The sequence below is a fragment of the Mytilus galloprovincialis genome, chromosome 9, assembly GCF_965363235.1.
Source record: "Mytilus galloprovincialis chromosome 9, xbMytGall1.hap1.1, whole genome shotgun sequence".
Taxonomy (NCBI): Eukaryota; Metazoa; Mollusca; class Bivalvia; order Mytilida; family Mytilidae; genus Mytilus; species Mytilus galloprovincialis.
This window is the reverse complement of record NC_134846.1, coordinates 3124080-3147440: the sequence shown is the minus strand read 5'-3', so window position 1 is coordinate 3147440 and position 23361 is coordinate 3124080. Positions and strand designations below refer to the sequence as shown.

The following is a 23361-nucleotide window of genomic DNA, read 5'->3' as shown; positions in this document are numbered from 1 at the left end:
ATTGATGACATAATCATTAATAGAAAACGTGACGTTATGAACCCCATATGAAATTTACGAACCCACGACTTATCCATTGGGGTCACCACGTGACGGCGTTAAACCGGTCACAACTTCATAATTTATCCGCGGTGAGATGAATTAGGGAAGGTTACTCAGGTAGAGTAATTTTATGGTAGAATATCTTTTGAATTTCCTATTTTATTATGTAACTACTAAACCCGCCCGGTGACCCTATTTTACTTTCTCTCATCTAAAAGCTTCTTCTCCTAAATTTTAATGCTGAACTTTTCTATTTATCACACAAAATAGGGTTTTCCATCAGTATCTGTACGGTGACCCATTAATTTAGTTTATTTCAAAAAAAAAGCATGACATTAACTTCATTCTGACAAATTAATAAAAAAAATATTAATTTAGACCCCCATATACCTTAACAGATGAAGTCAACAATAATAATAGACGTGCCTGCATGAAACAAATATGAAATATACTGCCCTTTACGGATCCAAAAGGGTCACCAAGTGCGGCTTTGACCAATCATAACATCACTAATTTACCCGGGGTACGATAAATTAACTAGTTATTCTGAATATATATGCAATATTTGCAACTGGACATTAAGGAAATTACAGCAAATCGGTCAATAAAGCAAAAAGGTTATAAGGTCTTTTAATTTAAATGATTCATGATAAAATATTTGTTACAGTAGCATTTAATTTGGTATATAGAATATTATTTCTTTTGGAAACGAACTGTTAGTAAAAATGTGTTGGCTTACAGATCAATATTTATAAGTTAAGAGACGTTTTTATGATATGAAAATGACACGCTGTAATGTTAAAACAAAACTATTCATGTAACTTTTTTTTAATTATTTATTAATACTTTATTTGCAAAAAAAACCCAAAATATTGGTTATTTAGTATTACTTGTTTATATGTTTATCATAGTTTAGTTCCTTTTTTGTTTGAAATCTATCCTTTTTTCTTTTGTAAATTTTCTTAACCATGTTAATATTCACAAATACACGTACTAGTATAATACCCCGTTTGTACTGAATCGATGCAGGAAGAACAAAAACATATGTTATTATCAAGTTATAAAGTAAACAAAGAAAATGTCAATAAATCGTAAGAAGTGGGTCGAAATGAAATAATACATTTGTAAATCTATATTGGGAACTTGAAAATGCAACATATCAAATGTGTTGTAGTCGGTGACGGGTGAGTAAAACAAAGCTATTTTCTTCATTTAATTTGGTTGTATGAATATCAAAAATGAAACAGATAACAACATATATCATTAGCATAGAATTACATATTTGGTCTTCATGATTTGTTTACAGTTTTTCATTTATATTTGGGAGAGTTTTTGTGTTAATATTTTTAGTATACAATTGCGGTCTTACAACTATTTCCTTCTTTATTAATAGTTTATACAAATGTGAAAGAGATTTCGGACGCAAGTTAGACACTGCCTAGATATATCCAATATGTGTCATCAAATTGTCAAGGAACATAAGAGTTAACAAAATTGTAAAAATTTAAGAAATATTTACAACATTATTCAAATTCAGAGGAAACAATCATTAAACTATTACAAATGCTGTTACTACATTACTAGTTTACAAATGTATCACTAGGGTCCATGTAAAACAGATCTATATATAGAAGACATGTTGATTTTATTATACGTTTAATATGGAAAACATGACATTTTCTTGTTATTTGAACATTCATCTATTAGAACCAAAATAATAAATTACTTGCTACGTTCTTTTCCAATTTCCATTTGTAGAATATAAAGAATTGTTGTTCGTTAGAATGAAAAAAAAACCGTCACGATAGTGGATGCATTTCTGGTATTTTGGACGTTTTGGTGTATAATTTTGGAAAATTTACCCAAAATACTGTAACAGTGTATTTCGAAATGGTCGATTTATAGATCAGAAAAATATTTGAAAGAATACAAAAATATGACCTACCATTTATCCACACCCACTTCTCCGTAGATTGCCATACAATATTTTCTTTTTATTTTACAGAAATGTTGGGAAAACGTGCTTATTGATGTGCTTTTCTACGAATACCTTTAATGAAGATTATGTTCCTACTATGTAAGCCATTTTTATTTGAAGCATTACCGATTTAACATGTATTTGTAGGCAAAGACCCGCTAATTTGGTTTTCGAACTATTGTAATTGCCTGAGCCTATCGATTTTTCTAATAATAAAAATATGCCTTTGTCTTCAGCTACAAAATAACTGAAATGCCGCATTTGTTTGTTCATCTGATAGATTAACAGTAAAGAGAGATCACAGGGTTCTAACGAAATAATTGTTTTACTTATAAAATCGGTTTTGTCTTTAGAATGATCAGTCTTAATTTTTCACCGAATACACCGATCTTTGGCCATGTTTTTTTTTAAAAGATGTAACCCGGCTCATTTATCCCCTCTTAAACGTGTCCTCCTAATTTCAATTTACAACAATAAATTACTTATTGTGACCTAAACTATTTTTTTAATCTTCAAAAGGGAAGGTGATTTCCGTGTTGTATTTTGTAGTAGATTTTATCTTTTATAACTTATATGTAAGAAAGTTCACTTCCTGTTACTTATTAATCTGTAAATATCTCGGAAGTCTGTTGATCTTTTAAATTACAAATCACATGTACATTTTGACAGATATGTTTTTCTCAATGTTCTTATATTGGATGATAACATAATTTATAGCTTATCTTGTTATAATGTTATCGAAAACATCTACACTTTATATGTGTACAATTTTCAAAATTGACCTGCATATGGAAATCACAAAGCCATATATTTAGAAGTCGACGATGTTTAGGTATTAACACATGCGAAAAGCTCTAACTTTAAAATCAAATAGTTCCTAAATATAATAGCCAAATCCATCTAACCTAATATTGTAAAATCATATTGGAACTGATACATATTGCTTTGGGATACCATAATGCATATTTTGTTAATAGTGAATACTAGTACAAGGTTAAAATCTGCTACACAGAGGAACAAATGATCCGTATGCTGGAGTTTTTTATTGACAACATTTTTGTTGAATTTGGAGATATACTTCAATAAACTGATAGCATTCATATGGGAACGAATTGTGCACCTGTTTATATTTTCATATAAGTCTGAGTTCTCTCAGACACTTGTCAAAAAACAAGCAGATCAAAGCAGCCATGTCATTTTATTTGACATTCAGATATATTGATGGTGTTCTTTACATTAACAATCCAAACTTTTGTGATTGGGTTCCATTAATATATCATATCACACAGAACTAGAAATTTGAGAAAAAACAGACACGGCTTCTTCCGCCTCATTTTTATACTTATAACACGAATCTGACATCTACGAGCATCTCATTACCAGAATTTATTACAAATGAGACAATTTATTTTTGAATTGATCAATTACTCCCACTTTAGTAGCAATATACCAACTTTACCTACATATGGGATATACATTTCCCCATTGGTTTTACGATTTGATTAGGAACATTCTGTTTAAATCTTCCTCGGAGTTTCGGCGTTCGGTATTTTTTATTTTACTTTTTATTTGATAACACTAAACATACGTTGTTTACCCATAACATTAAATTGAAACATTATACACACATATACCAAATTTATCACATATATTAAATCCTTATCTACTGGTATAAGGATACGTTTCGAAGAAAATTCGATTAAGAAATTATTAACTATTAGATTAAAAGTAAAAGGCATTATGTTCATAGATGATTAAGAATGATTTTTATTAGGATTTAATAAATTTTACCCTGGAAAAATAAAAAAATTCTCTAGTATACAACATATGTTCCGAAATTGTTAGCAAACATTACCGCTTGAGAAATTATTACACTAACATTAGATAATATTAACTCAATATCAAAATCTCACTACGTATTAAGGAGTTTATTTCACACTGGCACTTTTAAAGTTTTAATGAGTTAAGTCCACAACAAGTACAACTTTCAATGCTTCTATTTAAAAACATGTCACGCTTGCACAATTACGTAAACTATCAAACAATAAAAGAATGTCTTTGAGTTGTAACAGGAATTCTATGAGCTGATGAGTACTAATCAAAATGGTATAATAAGCAACTTTTGAAAAGCATACACATTTCAAAACTTTATTTTTTTAAAGTAAACAAATACGTCAATAGATAGGGGAATTTTTGTTTTGAATTTTCCTCGGAGATCAGTATTTTTGTTATTTTGCTTTTTACTTTACTTTTGTTAAATGGACATTTAAGTATTATCGTTTAAATTGTTTAACATGTGTCATGTGTCGGCCTTTTATAGCGAGCTTTGCGGTTTAGATTTTAATTGTAACGAACGCCAAACACTAACACATAGTTTCTAACTGTCTACTTCAGTCACTTGTTTTCTTGGAAAACAAGTTGTCTTATTAGCATTCAAACCAAAACTTTATATATATATATATAATTACATTAGATGGATGTTTCATTATAATATTTTATTCTGATTGGCTAACTACAGATCACGTGTTATTCCGTAAGCAGTTGCATTGCTCTATACAACTTTTCACTCATGATAACACGTGCTCCAACAATAAAGTGCACAGGTGAATTAAATAATAAAATATAAAAAAATCGTGTTTTCATGATCATAGCTAAAAAATGTAATTATAAGTATTGAATGCTTCTTTTTGTAACTTTATAGGGTTGTAAAAGCGTTGATCGTGCGTACATTTTTAGAATGAAGCGTTTCCGCGCTTCATACAAAATGTACTTCGGTCAACGCTTTTACACCCCTATAAATTTACAAAAAGAAGCATTCAATTCTTAAATAACTACATATATCTTCATTATAGATTTGATAATTACAAAACTACTATAATGGTGAACGACATTTACGTAGAGTTAGGATTATGGGACACAGCAGGGCAAGAAGATTATGATAGATTCCGGCCATTATCATATCCACTTACGGTGAGTTTTCGGGACTTCTCTACACTTACCTTTCATAGTTGAATGGGTATACGAATTAAAAAAAGTTTAATCGCAGGTTATTTAATTGTTGGTGTCGTTTAAATATGATTTAAAAAGATAAAAAGATGCGGTTAGATTGCCAATGACACAGCTACTAACAACAGTTCAAATGATGATAAAAGCAACTAGTTTTCTCTCTAAAGTTTAGAACCCATAAATGTTATAAACGAAAAAATACCCAATTGGGTAAACACATTCTCAAGTCAAAGAAAGACAACCAATTGTGATTAACAAAAATGAAAATCATTGCATTCCAAAAAAAACTTCAAATAAAGGTTTGCAATTAAAATACAAACTACACCCAAAATTGAAACATTGTTCTGTGCAAGGATATGCAGATCGTCCTAGCAAATCTCTACATAATGCCCAAGACAAATATATCTAGTAGTACGACAAACATGAAACACATACGCATCAAGTAGTACGACAAACATGACACACTCCTCGGATAGTACGACAAACATGACAAACACAAGTGATATCAAAAAACTGTCAGGCGTCTGTAAAACTTTAAAAGAGATGCAAATAACTCGGAACATATTTATAGGCCCTTAAATTGTTAGAAAACCCTTCTTAACCTCATCTTTGTCAATAAATATTAAATCTGAACCGTTTGATACTTACAATTTTTTGGATTTTTCAACTTTCGAATTGTTTGTTTTTAGTAATTGAAGGTTTTTGGATGACACCAACAAAAAAAAAATATGCTGACGACACTTGAACATTATATGTATATGGTGAACATAAATTAAGACACAAAAACACACAAAAACTACACATTAAGTAAAAAAGTAAATATATTATTTAGTTAAACAATTTTTCAAAACCTATATCGATCTGCGATATCAAAATAAGAAGAGAAAGAATTTGAAATAATTGCAAAAACTCCACTCGGATCGATTCTTGGTGTATCGGAAGGATAATTGTCTCTGATATGCAAAACGTTGCTATGTACAATAACAGCTTAAATTAGAAAGATGTATCGTACATATTCACTTTTTGAACTTTAGAAATCCTCAACAATTTCATCTATTAAAAACTAGTTTAATTTCAGGATGTGTTTCTGGTATGTTTTTCACTTGTTCATCGACCAAGTTTCGAAAATGTAAATCAAAGAGTAAGTTATTTTATGTAATATTATCCGACTCCTCTCAGCAAAGCGTATTCCTTATGTATACAATCCCGTGGATCAGTATTTTTCAGTAGGTCACATTTGAGAAAAGAGTACAGAATTGTGGTTACGACAATCATGATATATTGGTCGTCATATGTAAAACAAAAATTCAACAACAATCAACCAACAAATTTTTCGTCTGCAACATTTGGCAAAGGCTGATTAAAATAAAGTTCAATTTACCACGAACGAGTTGGAATCACCTTTTCTTTTTGTTCTCAGTATATTAACGGAGAACTTATAAAAAATGTGTTTTGAAATCAAGTCATTATTGCAGTACTGATATTGGAGAGGATGAAATATCATTAAGGGTATAGACCAAGTAATTGTATTGAAACAATACCAGACAATTAAGTTATTAATTAAAACAATATGGTATATTGTATGCGCCGTTCTGCATTTCCCTTCACCAGAAGCGCCTAAACTGAAAAAAAGTCAATGAAAGCTAAGGATGTATAACGTAAAATAATAACAAAACCGAACTCCACGAAAATGCAAAAGTCCAAAATCAAATGGCAAAATCAAAAGCTCAATACATCATTCGAAAGGAGAATAGCTGTCATAAAATAAATTCATCTTTCATGCATGTCAATGCTTAAAATGGGATATAATAACGTCATAGGTACTACTTGTAAATAAAATTCAGTCTTAAACGGTCATTTCGATCTGCTTATCATCATGAAAATCTGAATCGAAGCTTCAAATATTTAGTCTTTGTAAGAATTTTAATATGTTTTCAGATATTTTCACTAGATAGAAATTTAGTATAGTTTAGACAGTTGATTTGCAGTTAATTTAGTATTGTTCAGTAACATTTTAGATAACTTGGGTGTTCATTCGTACAGATAAATTACAACTTCTCAACAATCAGAAGATACTGAACATTTGTTTGAACAATACTGAATTAACAACAGTTGACCTGACTGAAAAACTAAACTTTTCTTACCATTCATTTATCAAGTATTTTTAGAGCTTCTAAAACGAAATGATATTTTTAGTTAAAACTTGATTCACATGTGTATTTTCAGACGTTAAACAAAGTTAAGAAACATCCTGAAGGTTTTGACTTCAGTTAGGAAAAACAAAAAAGTGTGGGCGTCACTTGTAAGTCTTGTGTGGACAAGGCGCGTTTTTGGCGTATTGAATTTTAAACATGATGCTTTTTGTTATCTATTAATCATGTTTTTCTTTGTCTAATATGTTCTATTAATTTGTATTGTAGTCCTGTAATATTATGTTGTCATTTCAATGTTATATTTAACTTTGCCATTAAAGTGCGAGGTTTGGCATGCCACAAAACCAGGTTCAACCCACCACTTTTATTCCCCTTTAAAAGTGTCCTGTACCAAGTCAGGAAGATGGTCATTGTTATATTATTGTTCGTTTCTGTGTGTGTTGCATTTTAACGTTGAGTCGTTTGTGTTTTCTCTTATTTTTGAGTAATTGAGATAAGACGTGGCACGGTACTTGTCTATCCCAAATTCATGTATTTGGTTTTCATGTTATATTTGTTATTCTCGTGGTGTTTTGTCTGATGCTTGGTCCGTTTCTGTGTGTGTTACGTTTCGGTGTTATGTCGTTGTTCTCCTCTTATATTTAATGCGTTTCCCTCGGTTTTAGTTTGTTACCCCGATTTTGTTTTTTGTCCATGGATTTATGAGTTTTGAACAGCGGTATACTACTGTTGCCTTTATTTAAGATAGAAGTTTTCTTTTTGGTGCAGACAGTTAAATCAGATTTCCCTCTCGAAAGATATAATGTCTGCTAATTAAGGTCGAGATTACAACCTAATTTCATATGAATTTGTATTCTATTTAATTTATTTTCCAAATAACAGATCATTTCTACAGTCACACAAAAGGTGAAAAATGTATTAAGTTACATTGTCGTTTGATAGATATTTTTTTCCATTTACAGTGGATTCCTGAAGTCAGACACCACTGTCCAAGCACACCTATTGTTTTAGTTGGCACAAAAGTTGACATGCGACAAGACGAATGTCCAAGAAAATCAAAACATATTGACAAAAATAGCAACCTGGTGTCATTTAGTGAAGGACAATCTTTAGCAAATAAAGTACAAGCCGTAAAATATTTAGAATGTTCAGCAAAGACTCAGGAAGGACTTCAAATGGTGTTTGAGGAGGCTGTAAAGGCTGTGTTATTTCCTGCTACTCATAAACCAAAACACAGACCATGCATTTTATTGTGAAAATTGCTCAGAATAATATGTATAATATATTAGTTTTAAATGAATACAGCGTTTAGAAATACCAATGCAGTGTCATATCTTGACTAAATATGCATAACTATTCTTTCAACTGATTATTTTGCAGCTGTTTCTTTTCACTAAACGTTACTTATCAATAATCAAAGGTAAATTAATATCGAGATAATCTATGTTATCTACCTGTAGATCGATATATCGACTAATTGTTTTAACAAAGAAAAGTTGTTTTTGACATACGCTTTTTTATGCCCCATTTATTGGCATTACATTTTCTGGTCTGTGCGTCCGTTCGTCCCGCTTCAGGTTAAATATTTTGGTCGAGGTAGTTTTTGATGAAATTGAAGTCCAATCAACTTGAAACTTAGTAAACATGTTTCCTTTGATATAATCTTTCTATTTTTAATGCCAAATTAGAAATGTTATCCAAAATTTTACTCAAAGATAACTTAATATCGAGATAATCTATGTTCGTCGGGGTGTTTTTTAGCTTTAGATTTTGCCAATTTATGAGGGACTTTCGGTTTTGAGTTTTCATTCGAGTTCAGTATTTAAAGTATAATATTTGAGTACACAAAAATTGATGTTCAATATAAACGGCAAATACAGGTAAGATGGGTCCTGCTGTGCGATTTGGACAAAAAGAGTTTTTACCATGTTGTTTCAATTTTGATTTTATATCTACTGCTACTGTTTTGTTGGTGTCTTTGGTAGATTCATTTGTATGTTAAATTCGTTTCAATGTTTTTATTTATGTTTGGTTTGCTCACCCAATTAAGTCAACATAACAGAACTATAAACAGTAGGCATACAAGTTGAAGATATATTTAGCTATAAAACCAGGTGCAACATACCTGATTCATTGGAAAATACATGTCATATGTAATAAAATATGGCAGTTATTTTTCATTCGTTACGTTGTTTAATAGCGTTTATTTTTCCTACTTGAATTTGTCATGGAGCTGGTATTTTCGTTATACTTTATCTTAACAAACTAACGAAAATACGCTTATTATATCTCAATATCTATCGGCATCCACGTATTAATCTGGATTTTTATTTTACAGTTAAAGTAAATGCTATGTAACTGTTCTCTTTTTTAAATAGACCTCTAACTTCAAACGGATGATAAAAAATTCAAACAATACAAAAAATATTACAAATCGCCTAAACTTGCTTAAATCTATTTGAACTTTTATTCTTGTTTCATTAACAATCATTCTTCTTCTACTTATGTTTATACAGTATCGTGAACTGGCAGTAGTATTTTTTTTCGAAAATGATGGTCGCCTTTATAAGGATAATATTACACGTAAATGCTCTAACGGGTTTAGTCAACGAATTGTTGTACGGGTTCTTTAACGTAAAATAGCATTACACTCTACTTGAAAAAAAAATCTGATTTAAAATTCAAATATCTACCAACAATAGTGATAGTATACTAAGGTTTTTCTACTCAAGAAAAAGATAACGTTAGCTGTATTTGGCAAATTTTAGGTACTCAATGCTCTTCGTCCTAACACTTTATTTGACTTTTTTAACGTTTTTTTTTTATTCGAGACCACTGCTAAGTCTTTTGTAGACGAAACGCGTGTCTGGCGCAAATACAAAATTACAATCCTGGTGTCTATGTTATCTATACATAGCTTAATAGACACCTATATTGCATGGTGGGATAACTCTAAGTGTATCAACTCATGTACATGTATATTGTTTTTATTTTTTGTTTATATATTAGATGCATATCATCATATTACTGAAAGTACGTCATCTAATTGCAGATCAAAAAGGATTAACTGGATTTTCAGTTAACTTGTTGCCCCTAGTTTTTATGTCCATAGTAGACATATTTTATCAGTCCATGAAATCATTGATTACATCGACAACCAGTTGAATATTTCAAAAGTATTTATCGACATCAAAGATATCAAAGGGCTATTCAATCTCACAAGTTGAAAACAAACTGACACCGATATAGTTAAAAAAAAAAAAAAGACCAACAATACACAAACAACAGTACCCACAACACAACATAGAACACTAAAGACGGAGTCACTCATTCTCTGCCGAAATATGACCTCAGGTGCACCGAAAGTTAAATCCTTACGAATTGTTAAGAATACAATAAAAAATATATTATGTTGTTCTCTATAGAATATACAGGAATCTTTGTGGATAGTCAACATACTCTACTGACTGACTTGGTTACATTTATATAGTACAAGTGTTGTTGAATTGACTATGACATTAATACTCAAGCTAATTCAACATTATGAGTGTTTCTCGTTTAGTTCTATTGAAGAAATAAATGTAAAATCACAAAAATACTGAACTCCGAGGAAAATCCAATCTGAAAGTTCATAAACACATGGCAAAATCAATGACAAAACACATCAAACGAATGGACAATAACTGTCATATTCCTAACGTGGTACAGGCATTTTCAAATGTAGAGAATGGTGTATTGAACATGGTTTTAATGCGGTAAACCTCTCACCTGAATGCAAGTCTCATTATATTCCGATATATTTACAACGATGCGTGAACAAAGCAGACATAATAGATGAAATAGTAAACATATGGGTACAGCAGTCATAACTGTGTTACAAACTTAAAACAAACAATGATTTACAAAAAAGCACAAAGACATCTATCCAATGCATTATCGATACCCTATCACGTCTGGTCAGAATGTGTAATGCCCTTTTTTATTGTATATTATTGCAATTAATTTTTCAGTTGCAGGGTCAACATGTGGCTTTTCTTATGTCAAATGTCAAAAGTCCTTCCCAGATCAACTTAGATATGAGCAAACCCCATACTTATGTTGTTTCTAGTAAGACAAATGCAGTAACTTTAAAAAAAATTAAGGGAATACAACTATACACGCCGTGTGTGTTGCTTTTCTTGTTTACATCCTGTAAAGCTTTAACAAATGGGTTTTAAAATAACAAATATCTTTTATTATAATAATTTTTATTTCTCAAACAAGACATTTTCAAGTGAATTTTCAATCTTTTGCATTAACTACTATTTACAATAAAACCAGCTAAAAAGTGATCGATTGATTGTTGGTTGCTTAACGTCCAGTGGCAAATATTTCATGCATATTCAGGACGAAACTACAGAGTGAGCTGGCAAACTGACTTCAGCCTTTAATGTGGAATTCTAGGAAGTTAATTAAAAATAATACAACACCTATCTCCAAAACCTCATTTTAAAAAGACTTTATCTTAAGTAATAATATTTCAATTATATTAGAACACACCCGCGAAATCGCGGGCATTCAGAGCGTAGTTTCAAGTATTTAAAGTGTTGTTGGAAGAATTTTGTAAAAATATTGAATGACTGGAGAATTTCAGCAAAAGTATCATTAGTCATAGGTTATTGCAAACAGAAAAATGTTTTTTTTTATCCCTCCTCCTTTATTTTCATAATTCCCAATTTTTGGTTTTCTGTCAATTTCAGTATGAACATGCCTTTAGTATTTTATGAACATTTTAAAAGTAAGCAGCCTTTAATTCAGTGATTGTCGTTTGTTTATGTGTTACATATTTGTTTTTCGTTCATTTTTTGTACATAAATAAGGTCGCTAGTTTTCTCGTTTGAATTGTTTTACATCGTCATGTCGGGGCCTTTTAAAGCTGAGTATGCGGTATGGGCTTTGCTCGTTGTTCAAGGCCGTACGGTGACATATAGCTGTTAATTTCTGTGTCATTTTTTATCTCCTGTGGAGAGTTGTCTCAACAAGGCAATCATACCACATCTTCTTTTTTTTTAAATCAATGAATTTTGTAAAATATTGAATGACTGAAGAATTTCAGAAAAGGTCACATGAATTATTTAAGCGCTTATCTGTATATTATGAACATTCATTACTATATAAATAAAGTGTATTTACTTTCAATTCTAAGTTTACTAATCGATCCATGGTGGTCATTGATATAGTATACATACCCTCTTTTTAATAAACTATGTGACCGTCGTGGATAGTAAACTTGAAAATGATAGCAGATAGATTTAAATACACTTTATTCGTAGTATATGTATGTTCAAAGGAAAACACAAAACGGAAGTCTAATCTGACTTAAAATTTCGTCCAATGACGGGACAATATCCGGATGCCTTTTTTCTTGTTTTTCTCCCAAAATAATTTCTTGACAAATGCGACTATGAACTGTACCTATAGAGCACCGAGGCTTGTTGATTAATTTATTGTGGAAAGAAGAGAAGCGACACACAAAATGAGGTCTTCTCGTTTAATAGTATAGATATTCCTCCTAATTCAAATGTTCATCTCAATTTCATTTCCTGTTTTACTGAAACTCATAATTATTTCCCATAAACATTCACAATCATCATTGTTATATTTGTATATACATCTTCTACCATAATGCCCTTATAAACAAAGTTTTCACTGAATCAAGGAAGAAATTGCCCAGTTAAAATAAATACTTTAATATCAATGCATTTTAAAAGTGGACTGAAATAAAGTAATACATTATTTATATCTATAATTGGAAGATTAAAATGCAACACATCAAGTGCGTTGTAGTCGGTGATGGGTAAGTCAAATTTTAATATCTATAATACTAAAATAACGAGGTCCAATTTGTCAGCCGTCATGGGGCAAAAACGACAAATCAAAGAATTCAACTTTATATAAGCTAATATAGGACAATGGTGTTGATTAAAAATAACACCACTCCAGACCCTTTTGTTTTCCACATAATCATTTTTTCCAATAATTAGCGAGTTCCGGGTTGAATTCGATACGGATACTAATAGTATATTCACCCGATACCTATAACCTTATCTGTTCGTTCCGCATCACAGGAGCACCACCAAACGATGTATTAAGGATTTTGATATATACACGGGTTATAATCACAGGGTTAACACTAATAAATTCAATCATTGTCACATTGTTCCCTATTGCAGTATTTTAATCAGTATGACTTTCTAAGATGACAATACGAATACTCAAAATCTAGACTTAAAATAAGGCGTATAGGTACAGTTTTTAATTTGTTAGCCGATATGACGTAAAAGAGCGAATCAAAGAATTCAACTTTATTTATAACTAGTATAGGGCTATGGTGTTGATTAAAAAATGCTCCATTCCAGGCCCTTTTGTTTTCCAAATAATTAATATTACCAATAATTGGTAAGTCCCACTGAAAGCAGAGAAAACTGTACATATTACTAGAATCGGCATGACTTTATCAGATGACAATACCAATACTAAAATAAGGTTTACGCATAGTTATATACTTTAATTCAGTCACGAACCCGCGATATCACGGGTGTGTTCTAGTATATTTTATCGGATATCACAAATGTTATTGGATGTGTTAATTACGTCGTAACTACAATCCCCTCCCTTTCATGAATGTGACCTACCGAATTAGACTATTTACCGGATTTGTTATCACATAAGCAACACGACGGATGCCACATGTGGAGCAGGATCTGCTTACCCGTCCGGAGCACCTGAGATCACCCCTCGTTTTAAAATTTTGGTGGGGTTCGTGTTGTTTTTCTTTAGTTTTCTATGTTGTGTCATGTGTGCTGTTGTTTGTTTTTCTTTTTCATGTTTAGCCATGGCGTTGTCAGTTTGTTTTAGATTTATGAGTTTGACTGTCCCGTTGGTATCTTTCGTCCCTCTTTTATGTTTAAATATATATTCCTGAATATAGTATTGGCATGCAATTACACGTTACATGTCAGTCTTAACATTTTGGTTACTGTTTTATTTATAAGAGTTTAAAAATTTGTTATATAAATCAAGTTTATTATCATTTTATCATTTTGTTAAAAAAAAATGAAAGTCCCGGCGTAAGTTATATTACATCTGTGTTTCTCTTCTTATTGTTTATCAAAATATTTTAATGAAACTAAATGAAATGTAGGAAATATACATGTCTCACTTTAAATGTCAAAGCAGAATACAATTAGAATGTGACAATTTCTGATATGCCGTTACATGTTTGGCTCTTAGATATCTCACATGTAGAATATTCAGTACACTGTACATGATTGTCGATAGAAATGGTGACGACTCAAAACTACACAAATTCTTGTCATTTGTATAAGAACAACATGTTTTTCAGTGCAGGTTCTTTCTTATAATTTACAGTAACGGAATCAAATATAGTTTTGCCAATTCAATTATTGGTCCATGCAAACGAATATTTTACGTATATCACGAATTATATCACGTAATTTGGCTTGGTTAACGCCATAGTAAATTAATTTGGCAAAAATTCTTTAACAAATTTAATATTAATAACAATCAACTATACCACGAATTATTAATTGAATATACATGTTTCTTTACAGCAATGTTGGGAAGACGTGTTTATTGATGTGCTATTCAACAAATACTTTTAATGACGATTACCTTCCAACAATGTAAGCACACATTTTATATTACTAATCATCGATTTCCTAATGGATGCATTGTAAGAGGTCCTGCTTATTTAATTTAACTTCTTTGTATTAACTCCTGATAAAAGATTGTTCTTGTGCTCTCTTAGTGACGACATCAACAGTTCAATGAATGATAAAAAACTTAATTCACATAGTTTTTTCACTGTTCCCCCACCCCCCCTCTTAACTTAATTTGGGTAAAATTGACCCGTATGGATATATGTAAAAATCAATGTCGGATAACCAAATCTTGCTGCAGTTCAATAATTTATTTTGCAGTAGATAGTATCATTTACAATGTATACGCATCAAAGTTAACTTCCAGTTTCTTATGTATTGGTGTAAATATCTCGGAAATAGGCTAATGAGTTTAACGTACTAACTTCCTGTGAATGTAAACAGATAAACTTTCTTACATTTTTTTTTAAGTTGGACTAAGATGTATGATGTATTTATTATTTGTTATTTGCTTTGGACTAGCTGTCGGTAAATGCGAGTACTCTCAGGTATGCACCTAGTGTCTTTTTGTTGTTGGAATGTACATCAGTACAAGTACCCGGTCACGTCCACTATGTTCTTTGTTAGATGCATTTCTATGTGTATCTATCTGATGAATTAAGCCTTTTAAACTTGTTCTTATAATGAACTATAAGACTACCGTTCCAGGAGAAGGGGAGGGTTGGGATCTCGTAACAAATTTAACCCCGCCACATTATGTATGCATATGCCTGCCAGGATCTTGTATTTCCATGGTTGCCGTTTGTTGTTGTGTTACATATTTGTTTTTCATTTGTTTGTTTTTGTGTTCATTCATCAGGCCGTAAATTGAAAATGTATCATTTCTGGGCCTTTTATAGCTGACTATGCGATATTGCATTTGCTCTCTGTTGAAGGCTGTGCAGTGACCTATGGTTGTTAACTTTTATATCTTTTGGTCTCTGGTTAAGAATTGTCTCATTGGCATTTATATCACACCTTCTTTACTAAGTCATAATTAAGTTAAAATTGTAAAAATGGACGTATAAGTAACAAAACTTATAAAACGCTATATAACCAAATAGGCCTCCAAATCATTCATATTGAAAAGTTGCTTTTTGTCTCCATTTAAACGACATTTTAAAGTGAAGATTTCCATATTATATTGATATACCATCAGAAATGGTCTTACTCTTTGTGTTCTGTTTATTTTGAAACAATCATGTTTTACTTTTGCGTTTTAAACTTAGCGCACAATTGACAAATAAAAACAACAAGCAGACCAATCGTTAACAATGGTTATATTTATCTTAAAGCGAGTCAAAAGAATATAAAGTAATAATCTAACTCACAATTCAAAAACAGAAACTACCATGGGAAAAAACAAAAATCGGCGAAGACTGACAACACTACACAATCACATCAAAGAAAACGCAACATGAACCCCATCGCAAAAACCTGGGATTATCGCAAGTGCTTCGGATGTCTAACCTGGGATTATCGCAGGTGCTTCGGATGTCTAACCTGGGATTATCGCAGATGCTTCGGATGTCTAACCTGGGATTATCGCAGGTGCTTCGGATGTCTAACCTGGGATTATCGCAGGTGCTTCGGATGTCTAACCTGGGATTATCGCAGGTGCTTCGGATGTCTAACCTGGGATTATCGCAGGTGCTTCGGATGTCTAACCTGGGATTATCGCAGGTGCTTCGGATGTCTAACCTGGGATTATCGCAGGTGCTTCGGATGTCTAATCAGATCTACTTTTGTGGCACCTTTTGTATTGCTTAAGTATTAAGTATTACCCCGGTGGTCAGTCGGTGTGTTTCCTTTAATGTTCAGTGTAAATCGAAACAATTATGCCTTTTACTTTCTTCGACAATGATTAGAAATTGCATACAGATATTCTTTAGAGAGAGAGAGAGAGAGTGTGAAAGAGAGAGAGAGAGAGAGAGAGAGAGAGAGAGAGAGAGAGAGAGAGAGAGAGAAAGAGAGAGAGAGAGAGAGAGAGAGAGATTTTGTAGACTAGGGATATGTGCTAGACTAGAAACTTGCAATGTTAAACAACTGCGTGGAAATACAGTCAACAGGGATGTGTAAATACACAGCCACGTTCTATTACTTAACCTTAGTAAAAATTTATTACTCATTTTTCTTATCATCAAATTACTATATATTTGGGGTGTTTAAATACGCAGTCTCTGTTGCAATTTTTCTACTGTTGTTATATTTTAAATATCATATCAGCTTACATCGGTCACGACTGCTTATTGGGACTGTATTTCCACGCAGTTGTTTAACATCTCAACTATCACCACCTTTGGGAATTTAGAGTTGTGCCAGTTCACATCGTAAATTACTATTTTTATTTTGGCATATCTTTGTAGTCTTTGCGCCGTGTTTGAAAATTTGAAAATTGTTCCAGCGTTTGCTGAAATAGTACAAATTTCAAGATTTTGATATAGTCTTAATTTGAATTGACATGATTCATTTGTCATCGTGCTATCACGGAGGAAGGATATCTGTTATCCGAAATATCTAACATATTGTTCGTTTATTGTATTTTTTGGTGATGTTGTACCCTTTTAAACTTGTTATATATATATATATATATATTGTAGATTTGATAATTATAAGACTACTGTAAAGTTGGATGACATTTATATAGAGTTAGGACTATGGGATACAGCAGGTCAAGAAGATTATGATCGATTCCGGCCATTATCATATCCACAAACAGTAAGGTTTTTTTACAAAATTTAATAGGAAAATCAATTTTGAAAAAGCTGCACTTCATTTATACAATTTTGAACCAATCAACCAAAACAAAAGGAGCCTGGTATAAGATTGTGATAAAAAAAAACTTAAATCAAAGAGAGACAACTCATTTACTACATAAATACGTTAGGAAGAATCAATGAACAAGTCAATTTTAAACAAACGAGTCATGGGTTATCAATATAGTATTTGATAAATAAAAGTTCAACAATCTACTAGATCCCTTTCATTTATCTAAAATATCCCAAAAACAGTCGACGAGGAACGGATATAAGTGCAATTCTGGATTCGTCGGGATTAGAATCATTTGCTGCTGTACAAAACTTCATTTACCTTTCGTTATATGCGCTGAAAGGAAATTCAATTTTTGAAGTATTGGTTCAACTCCGATATATCATCAGCTCAGTAGTGAGTGCTTCGGTACTGACATGATTTCACAAACTTTACTAAAATTGTTCGTTTATAAATTTTGAAATTATTATAGCTCTGAGGTTTCAACTCCCTCAGGTAAAGCTGGCTTAGATGAATTTAGCTATTATTTTAGGTATTTTTGACATATAGCTCCTCAACGATTTTCGGTATTTATCCATCTTCGCATTTCTAATGTTTGGATTTGAGCGTTTCCGATGAAGGTAAATCCAGAAATGCGCTTCGGACGCTATAAATGATTAAACGTGTTGTTTTCGATTTTTAATATGCAGGCGCTGCAGGAAAGTTGATAAGACAGAAAAGTTAAAAATGTGATCTACAAAACATTATTTCTATTTCAGGATGTAGTTCTAGTATGTTTTTCACTTGTTCATCGAGCAAGTTTTGATAATGTTAATCAAAAAGTAAGTTATAACAGGTATCTGATTATATACTCGTTTAACGAAGCAGGATTTAGATTCAACTCTTTATGCGACAGTGCTATTTTTTTTTAAATCTAACAAAAAGGATGATTGATTGTTAAACTACACTTACAAAGCATTTTCCTATGTAATGATTTTGTCCATCCCTTGTATTATCTATCTAATATTTATCTAAATTATTTATCTAAAAAAATAAATTTCTGCATTTATTCTAAAGATGCAATACCAATATCTAAACTCTATCTGCACATATTGTACCTTTTCATACAAAGCAGCAAATGTGTGTCACGCGTTTCGAACTTATATTATTAGTTCAGTTAATCGATGTCGTTCCAAAAACAATCTAGTTCAAACTAGATGTCAGTTCTAAATTGTCTTTTGTAGACCTCTTTTTTTCATAATAGTGCAAATTTTAATTTGAAACAGAGAGTTATGAACGTTTAAACAAGATATTGAATCGGAATTGAAAATACATTCAGTATAAACTACGGTAAAAAATGTTTTGTATTTTTTATGTTTTTTTGTCGTTTTCTTGGAATTCACTTATGCAAAATTATGTACCGTACCTACGATTAATAGTAACTCAATCAGCAACATGTCAAAGTCTGTTTTAACTCTCGTTCAAAGCTCTATAGAAGATGTTATGGTCGTCGCCTAACAAATAAACATAGTCTTATCACAATATAATTTAAATTTGGATGTAACGTGTCTTCTGATTGGCTGACGTCGTTTCGTTAATCATATCATAGACACAATTTTGTCATGTGAACATGACGTCCTCAACTTTTTTTTCATGATTTACGCCGGTTTAAAATGGAATTTAGAATTAAAAATTATAAGAAATAAATTTACTGTAATATTTTGTCAGTCTATTCGAAATAACATAAAACAAATGTGGTGCACACTGTTAAATAACCTGCCATTCGCGTTATTCAGTGTGCACCACTTTTTTATGTTATTTCTGCATAAACAGAAAAAATTTTACAGTCATTCCTTCAACAAAAAAGGTCTTGGACGTCATTAAATTGGTTTAAATTAACATAATTTTAAATAAACGGATTAATTAGGAAGTATTAATATTGTACTCCTAGCTTAGTCTACATTAACTGAACTAATTTGACGAAATATGCACTCTTACGATTCCAAAAATAATACAATACATTTTTAACCTTTTTCTATCCATTTGAATGAAAATTAGGCAATGATTTACACTTATGATAGCTTTATTATATTACAGTGGATTCCTGAAATCCGCCACCATCTCCCAGGAATACCAATTGTGTTAGTGGGTACAAAACTTGATATTCGACAAGACGAAGAACAAAATAAATCAAAACATGTTGACAAAAACAATCTTCCTGTATCATTTAGTGAAGGACAATCTTTGGCCAGAAAAATAGATGCAGTACGATATATGGAATGTTCAGCAAAAACTCAGGAAGGACTGAATTTGGTGTTCGAAGTGGCTATAATGGCTGTGTTATGTCCATCTAAGCATAAACAAAAACACAGATTGTGTATTTTATTATAAAACTTGTTCGGTATTGTACAATGTTTTAAATAATTTTATATAACATTATCTGATTGACAAAAGATTGTTTTAATGTGCATGTATCAAATGCTTTCTTGCTCTCCATATGATGGAAATAGCTTTTGTTATAGGCTTTTGCTTGAAGGGTTCATATTGAGACAAGTTCTAAATTGTCTGTCATTAGAATATCTGCCAATGAAAGAGATAGACATGTAATATGTTGTTAGTTCAGCTTTCACATTGTTGCAAAATATGTTAAGCATTAATGTTTGAGATATAAAAAAAAAAAAAATTTTAAAAATAGTCAGTGTTACTGTGCAATAGACCACTTTCGAGTTCATCCGTCACCGGCAAAAACTCGTCAATTATGCACGCCTTTATGACGTCATTTACCAGATAGAGGGGGTCGCCTGTATCCCTGCACTATTTACGTTCATCAAGCGTCTTAGTGATCGTCTTTGTGCAGGATAAACTAGAAATAATGGTTGCTCTGTAGGTACTTACTGACAATTCCATAATGACAGCAGTGTTGATTGTCAATTTTGAGAATTCAATTTGCCGAATAATTCGTATAATATAGAATTATAGTTTTCCCAACCACTCGCTCAACATTGGAAGGGAAGTGACGGCGCCCCTAAACGCACAAATGACGGTGGTAAAAGCGCGTATAATTGACGAGTTTTTTCCGGTGACGGATGAACTCGAAAGTGATCTTTTATAATACATAGAAATGGTTTCTTCAAACCACAAAGATTACTGATGTTATGTCCAGTCTATGTTATGTCATGTCTCTTTCTACAATGTTGATAATGGACTTTATAAAGTATGTGTTTCCATGAGAAGGGTGATTGATCTGTAATCAGATAACAATTGATGTACAAGAAATAAGAAAAATCAACAAAAATATTTATTTGCATTTCTAGTATGAATATAAAGGAAAATACTAAGAGGACATTAAAAAGAAAATACTAAGGAGACATTGAAAGGAAAATACTAAGGAGACATTGAAAGGAAAATACTAAGAAGACATTAAAAAGAAAATACTAAGGAGACATTGAAAGGAAAATACTAAGGAGACATTGAAAGGAAAATACTAAGGGGACATTGAAAGGAAAATACTAAGAGGACATTAAAAAGAAAATACTAAGGAGACATTGAAAGGAAAACACTAAGGAGACATTGAAAGGAAAATACTAAGGGGACATTGAAAGGAAAATACTAAGGGGACATTGAAAGGAAAATACTAAGAGGACATTAAAAAGAAAATACTAAGGAGACATTGAAAGGAAAATACTAAGGAGACATTGAAAGGAAAATACTAAGGGGACATTGAAAGGAAAATACTAAGGGGACATTGAAAGGAAAATACTAAGAGGACATTGAAAGGAAAATACTAAGGAGACATTGAAAGGAAAATACTAAGGAGACATTGAAAGGAAAATACTAAGGAGACATTGAAAGGAAAATACTAAGGAGACATTGAAAGGAAAATACTAAGGGGACATTGAAAACTCATATGTCGATGTCAAATGAGAACGTCATAGAAAAACGAGAATAAACAAAAACACAAACAAATCTACAAAACATTACAAAGCATACCAAAGTTTGGGCAAAAAATGAATATGAATTCAGAAGCTCTGTTAAGTTAACGATTCCACATGTGATTTCCTTTGTTTTGCCTATGTAAGTACATACAGTCATGTTTGTTTGGTAGCCAGTTGAAGCTGCTTGTGTGCGATTTTCCCGCTGGGCTGAAGACAGTTTAGTGACCTTCGACTGTTTTCTGCTATTTAGTTGGTGTTGTTTTCTCTTTAATATATTCCCCATTTCCATTTTCAATTTCACACAATTCGTGATAAGTCTCACTCGTTAATGTCATAATCGAGATAACATAACGGGATTAAATTATCCCAGCCTATTTTTGACATTTTTACCTATTTTATAGATATAAGAAGATATGGTATGAGTGGCAATGAGACAATTCCTACATTTTTTAAAAGTAAACCATAATAGGTCAAAGTGCGGTCTCCAACACGGAGCCGTGGCTCACATCGAACAGCAAGCTATAAAGAGCTCCATAAATGACTAGTGTAAAACCATTCAAACGGGAAACCAACGGTCTAATCAATATAAAAAAAGAAACGAAAACACTTATGAACCACATTCACAAACAACAACGTTGTCTGTTGTTTTATTTACACATAAGAAAATGCCTGTACCAAGTCAGGAATATGACAATTGTTATTAATTCGTTTGATGTGGTTAAGCTTTAGATTTTGCCATTTGAATACTGTCTGATCGGTGTATTTTTGTTATTTTCCTTTTTACCACAAATGACACAAACGTGTTCATCTTTGAAACGGACAACCTACTCACTCCGGTGTCCGTAAAACTAGGAATTTGAACGCTTGAATTTAAAAGCAGTTCTAAACAGCAAATCTTTATCAATGAAAACATATCGAAAGCCAGCTCTGGAATATTGTTTCAAAATGAATATTTATAGTTCACATCCAGGCGCTACAACCATGTTGATTATTATAAATTTGCCTCATTACATAAACACTGATTACATGTACTAGATTGCATATTTTGGCGTTAATATTGATTCACTTATAGGGTCTTTGCATCGGAACTAAACACATTTATTCAAAAACCAGTTGTTGGCATGACACGGGTCATGTTCTTCTCATATATGTTATGATGGTATGATACTAAACCCCTAACGGGAAGGATTGTGCCTGATGTTCATATGATGAAATCATAGTCTTTCAGCCAATTTAATTGAAGTCTGGAGCTGGCATGTCAGTTAACTGCTAGTAGTCTGTTGTTATTTATGTATTATTGTCATTTTGTTTATTTTCTTTGGTTACATCTTCTGACATCAGACTCGGACTTCTCTTGAACTGAATTTTAATGTGCGTATTGTTATGCGTTTACTTTTCTACATTGGCTAGAGGTATAGGGGGAAGGTTGAGATCTCACAAACATGTTTAACCCCGCCGCATGTTTGCGCCTGTCCCAAGTCAGGAGCCTCTGGCCTTTGTTGTCTTGTATTATTTTAATTTTAGTTTCTTGTGTACAATTTGGAAATTAGTATAGCGTTCATTATCACTGAACTAGTATATATTTGTTTAGGGGCCAGCTGAAGGACGCCTCCGGGTGCGGGAATTTCTCGCTACATTGAAGACCTGTTGGTGACCTTCTGCTGGTTTTTTTTTCTATGGTCGGGTTGTTGTCTCTTTGGCACATTCCCCATTTACATTCTCAATTATATTTAACACATTAACGTCGAAATTTGTAACGTAACGTACGTAACGTATTTTAGCGTCATATCATCATTACG

General features: G+C 31.9%; 2 protein-coding genes across 2 annotated transcripts; both read left to right on the top strand.

The window, feature by feature from the left end:
* The first annotated feature begins 1022 nt into the window (after positions 1-1022).
* LOC143044268 (ras-related C3 botulinum toxin substrate 2-like) lies at positions 1023-8500 on the top strand. Its single transcript, XM_076216197.1, has 5 exons — positions 1023-1226; positions 2048-2119; positions 4873-4990; positions 6105-6167; positions 8142-8500. The coding sequence occupies exons 1-5, from the start codon at positions 1192-1194 to the stop codon at positions 8433-8435; spliced, it is 582 nt and encodes a 193-aa protein (XP_076072312.1). The 5' UTR covers positions 1023-1191; the 3' UTR covers positions 8436-8500.
* Positions 8501-12887: 4387 nt separating this feature from the next.
* On the top strand, positions 12888-20059 carry LOC143044267 (ras-related C3 botulinum toxin substrate 2-like). The gene is made up of 5 exons (XM_076216195.1): positions 12888-13015; positions 14793-14864; positions 17480-17597; positions 18407-18469; positions 19725-20059. The coding sequence occupies exons 1-5, from the start codon at positions 12981-12983 to the stop codon at positions 20016-20018; spliced, it is 582 nt and encodes a 193-aa protein (XP_076072310.1). The 5' UTR covers positions 12888-12980; the 3' UTR covers positions 20019-20059.
* Positions 20060-23361: the final 3302 nt, after the last annotated feature.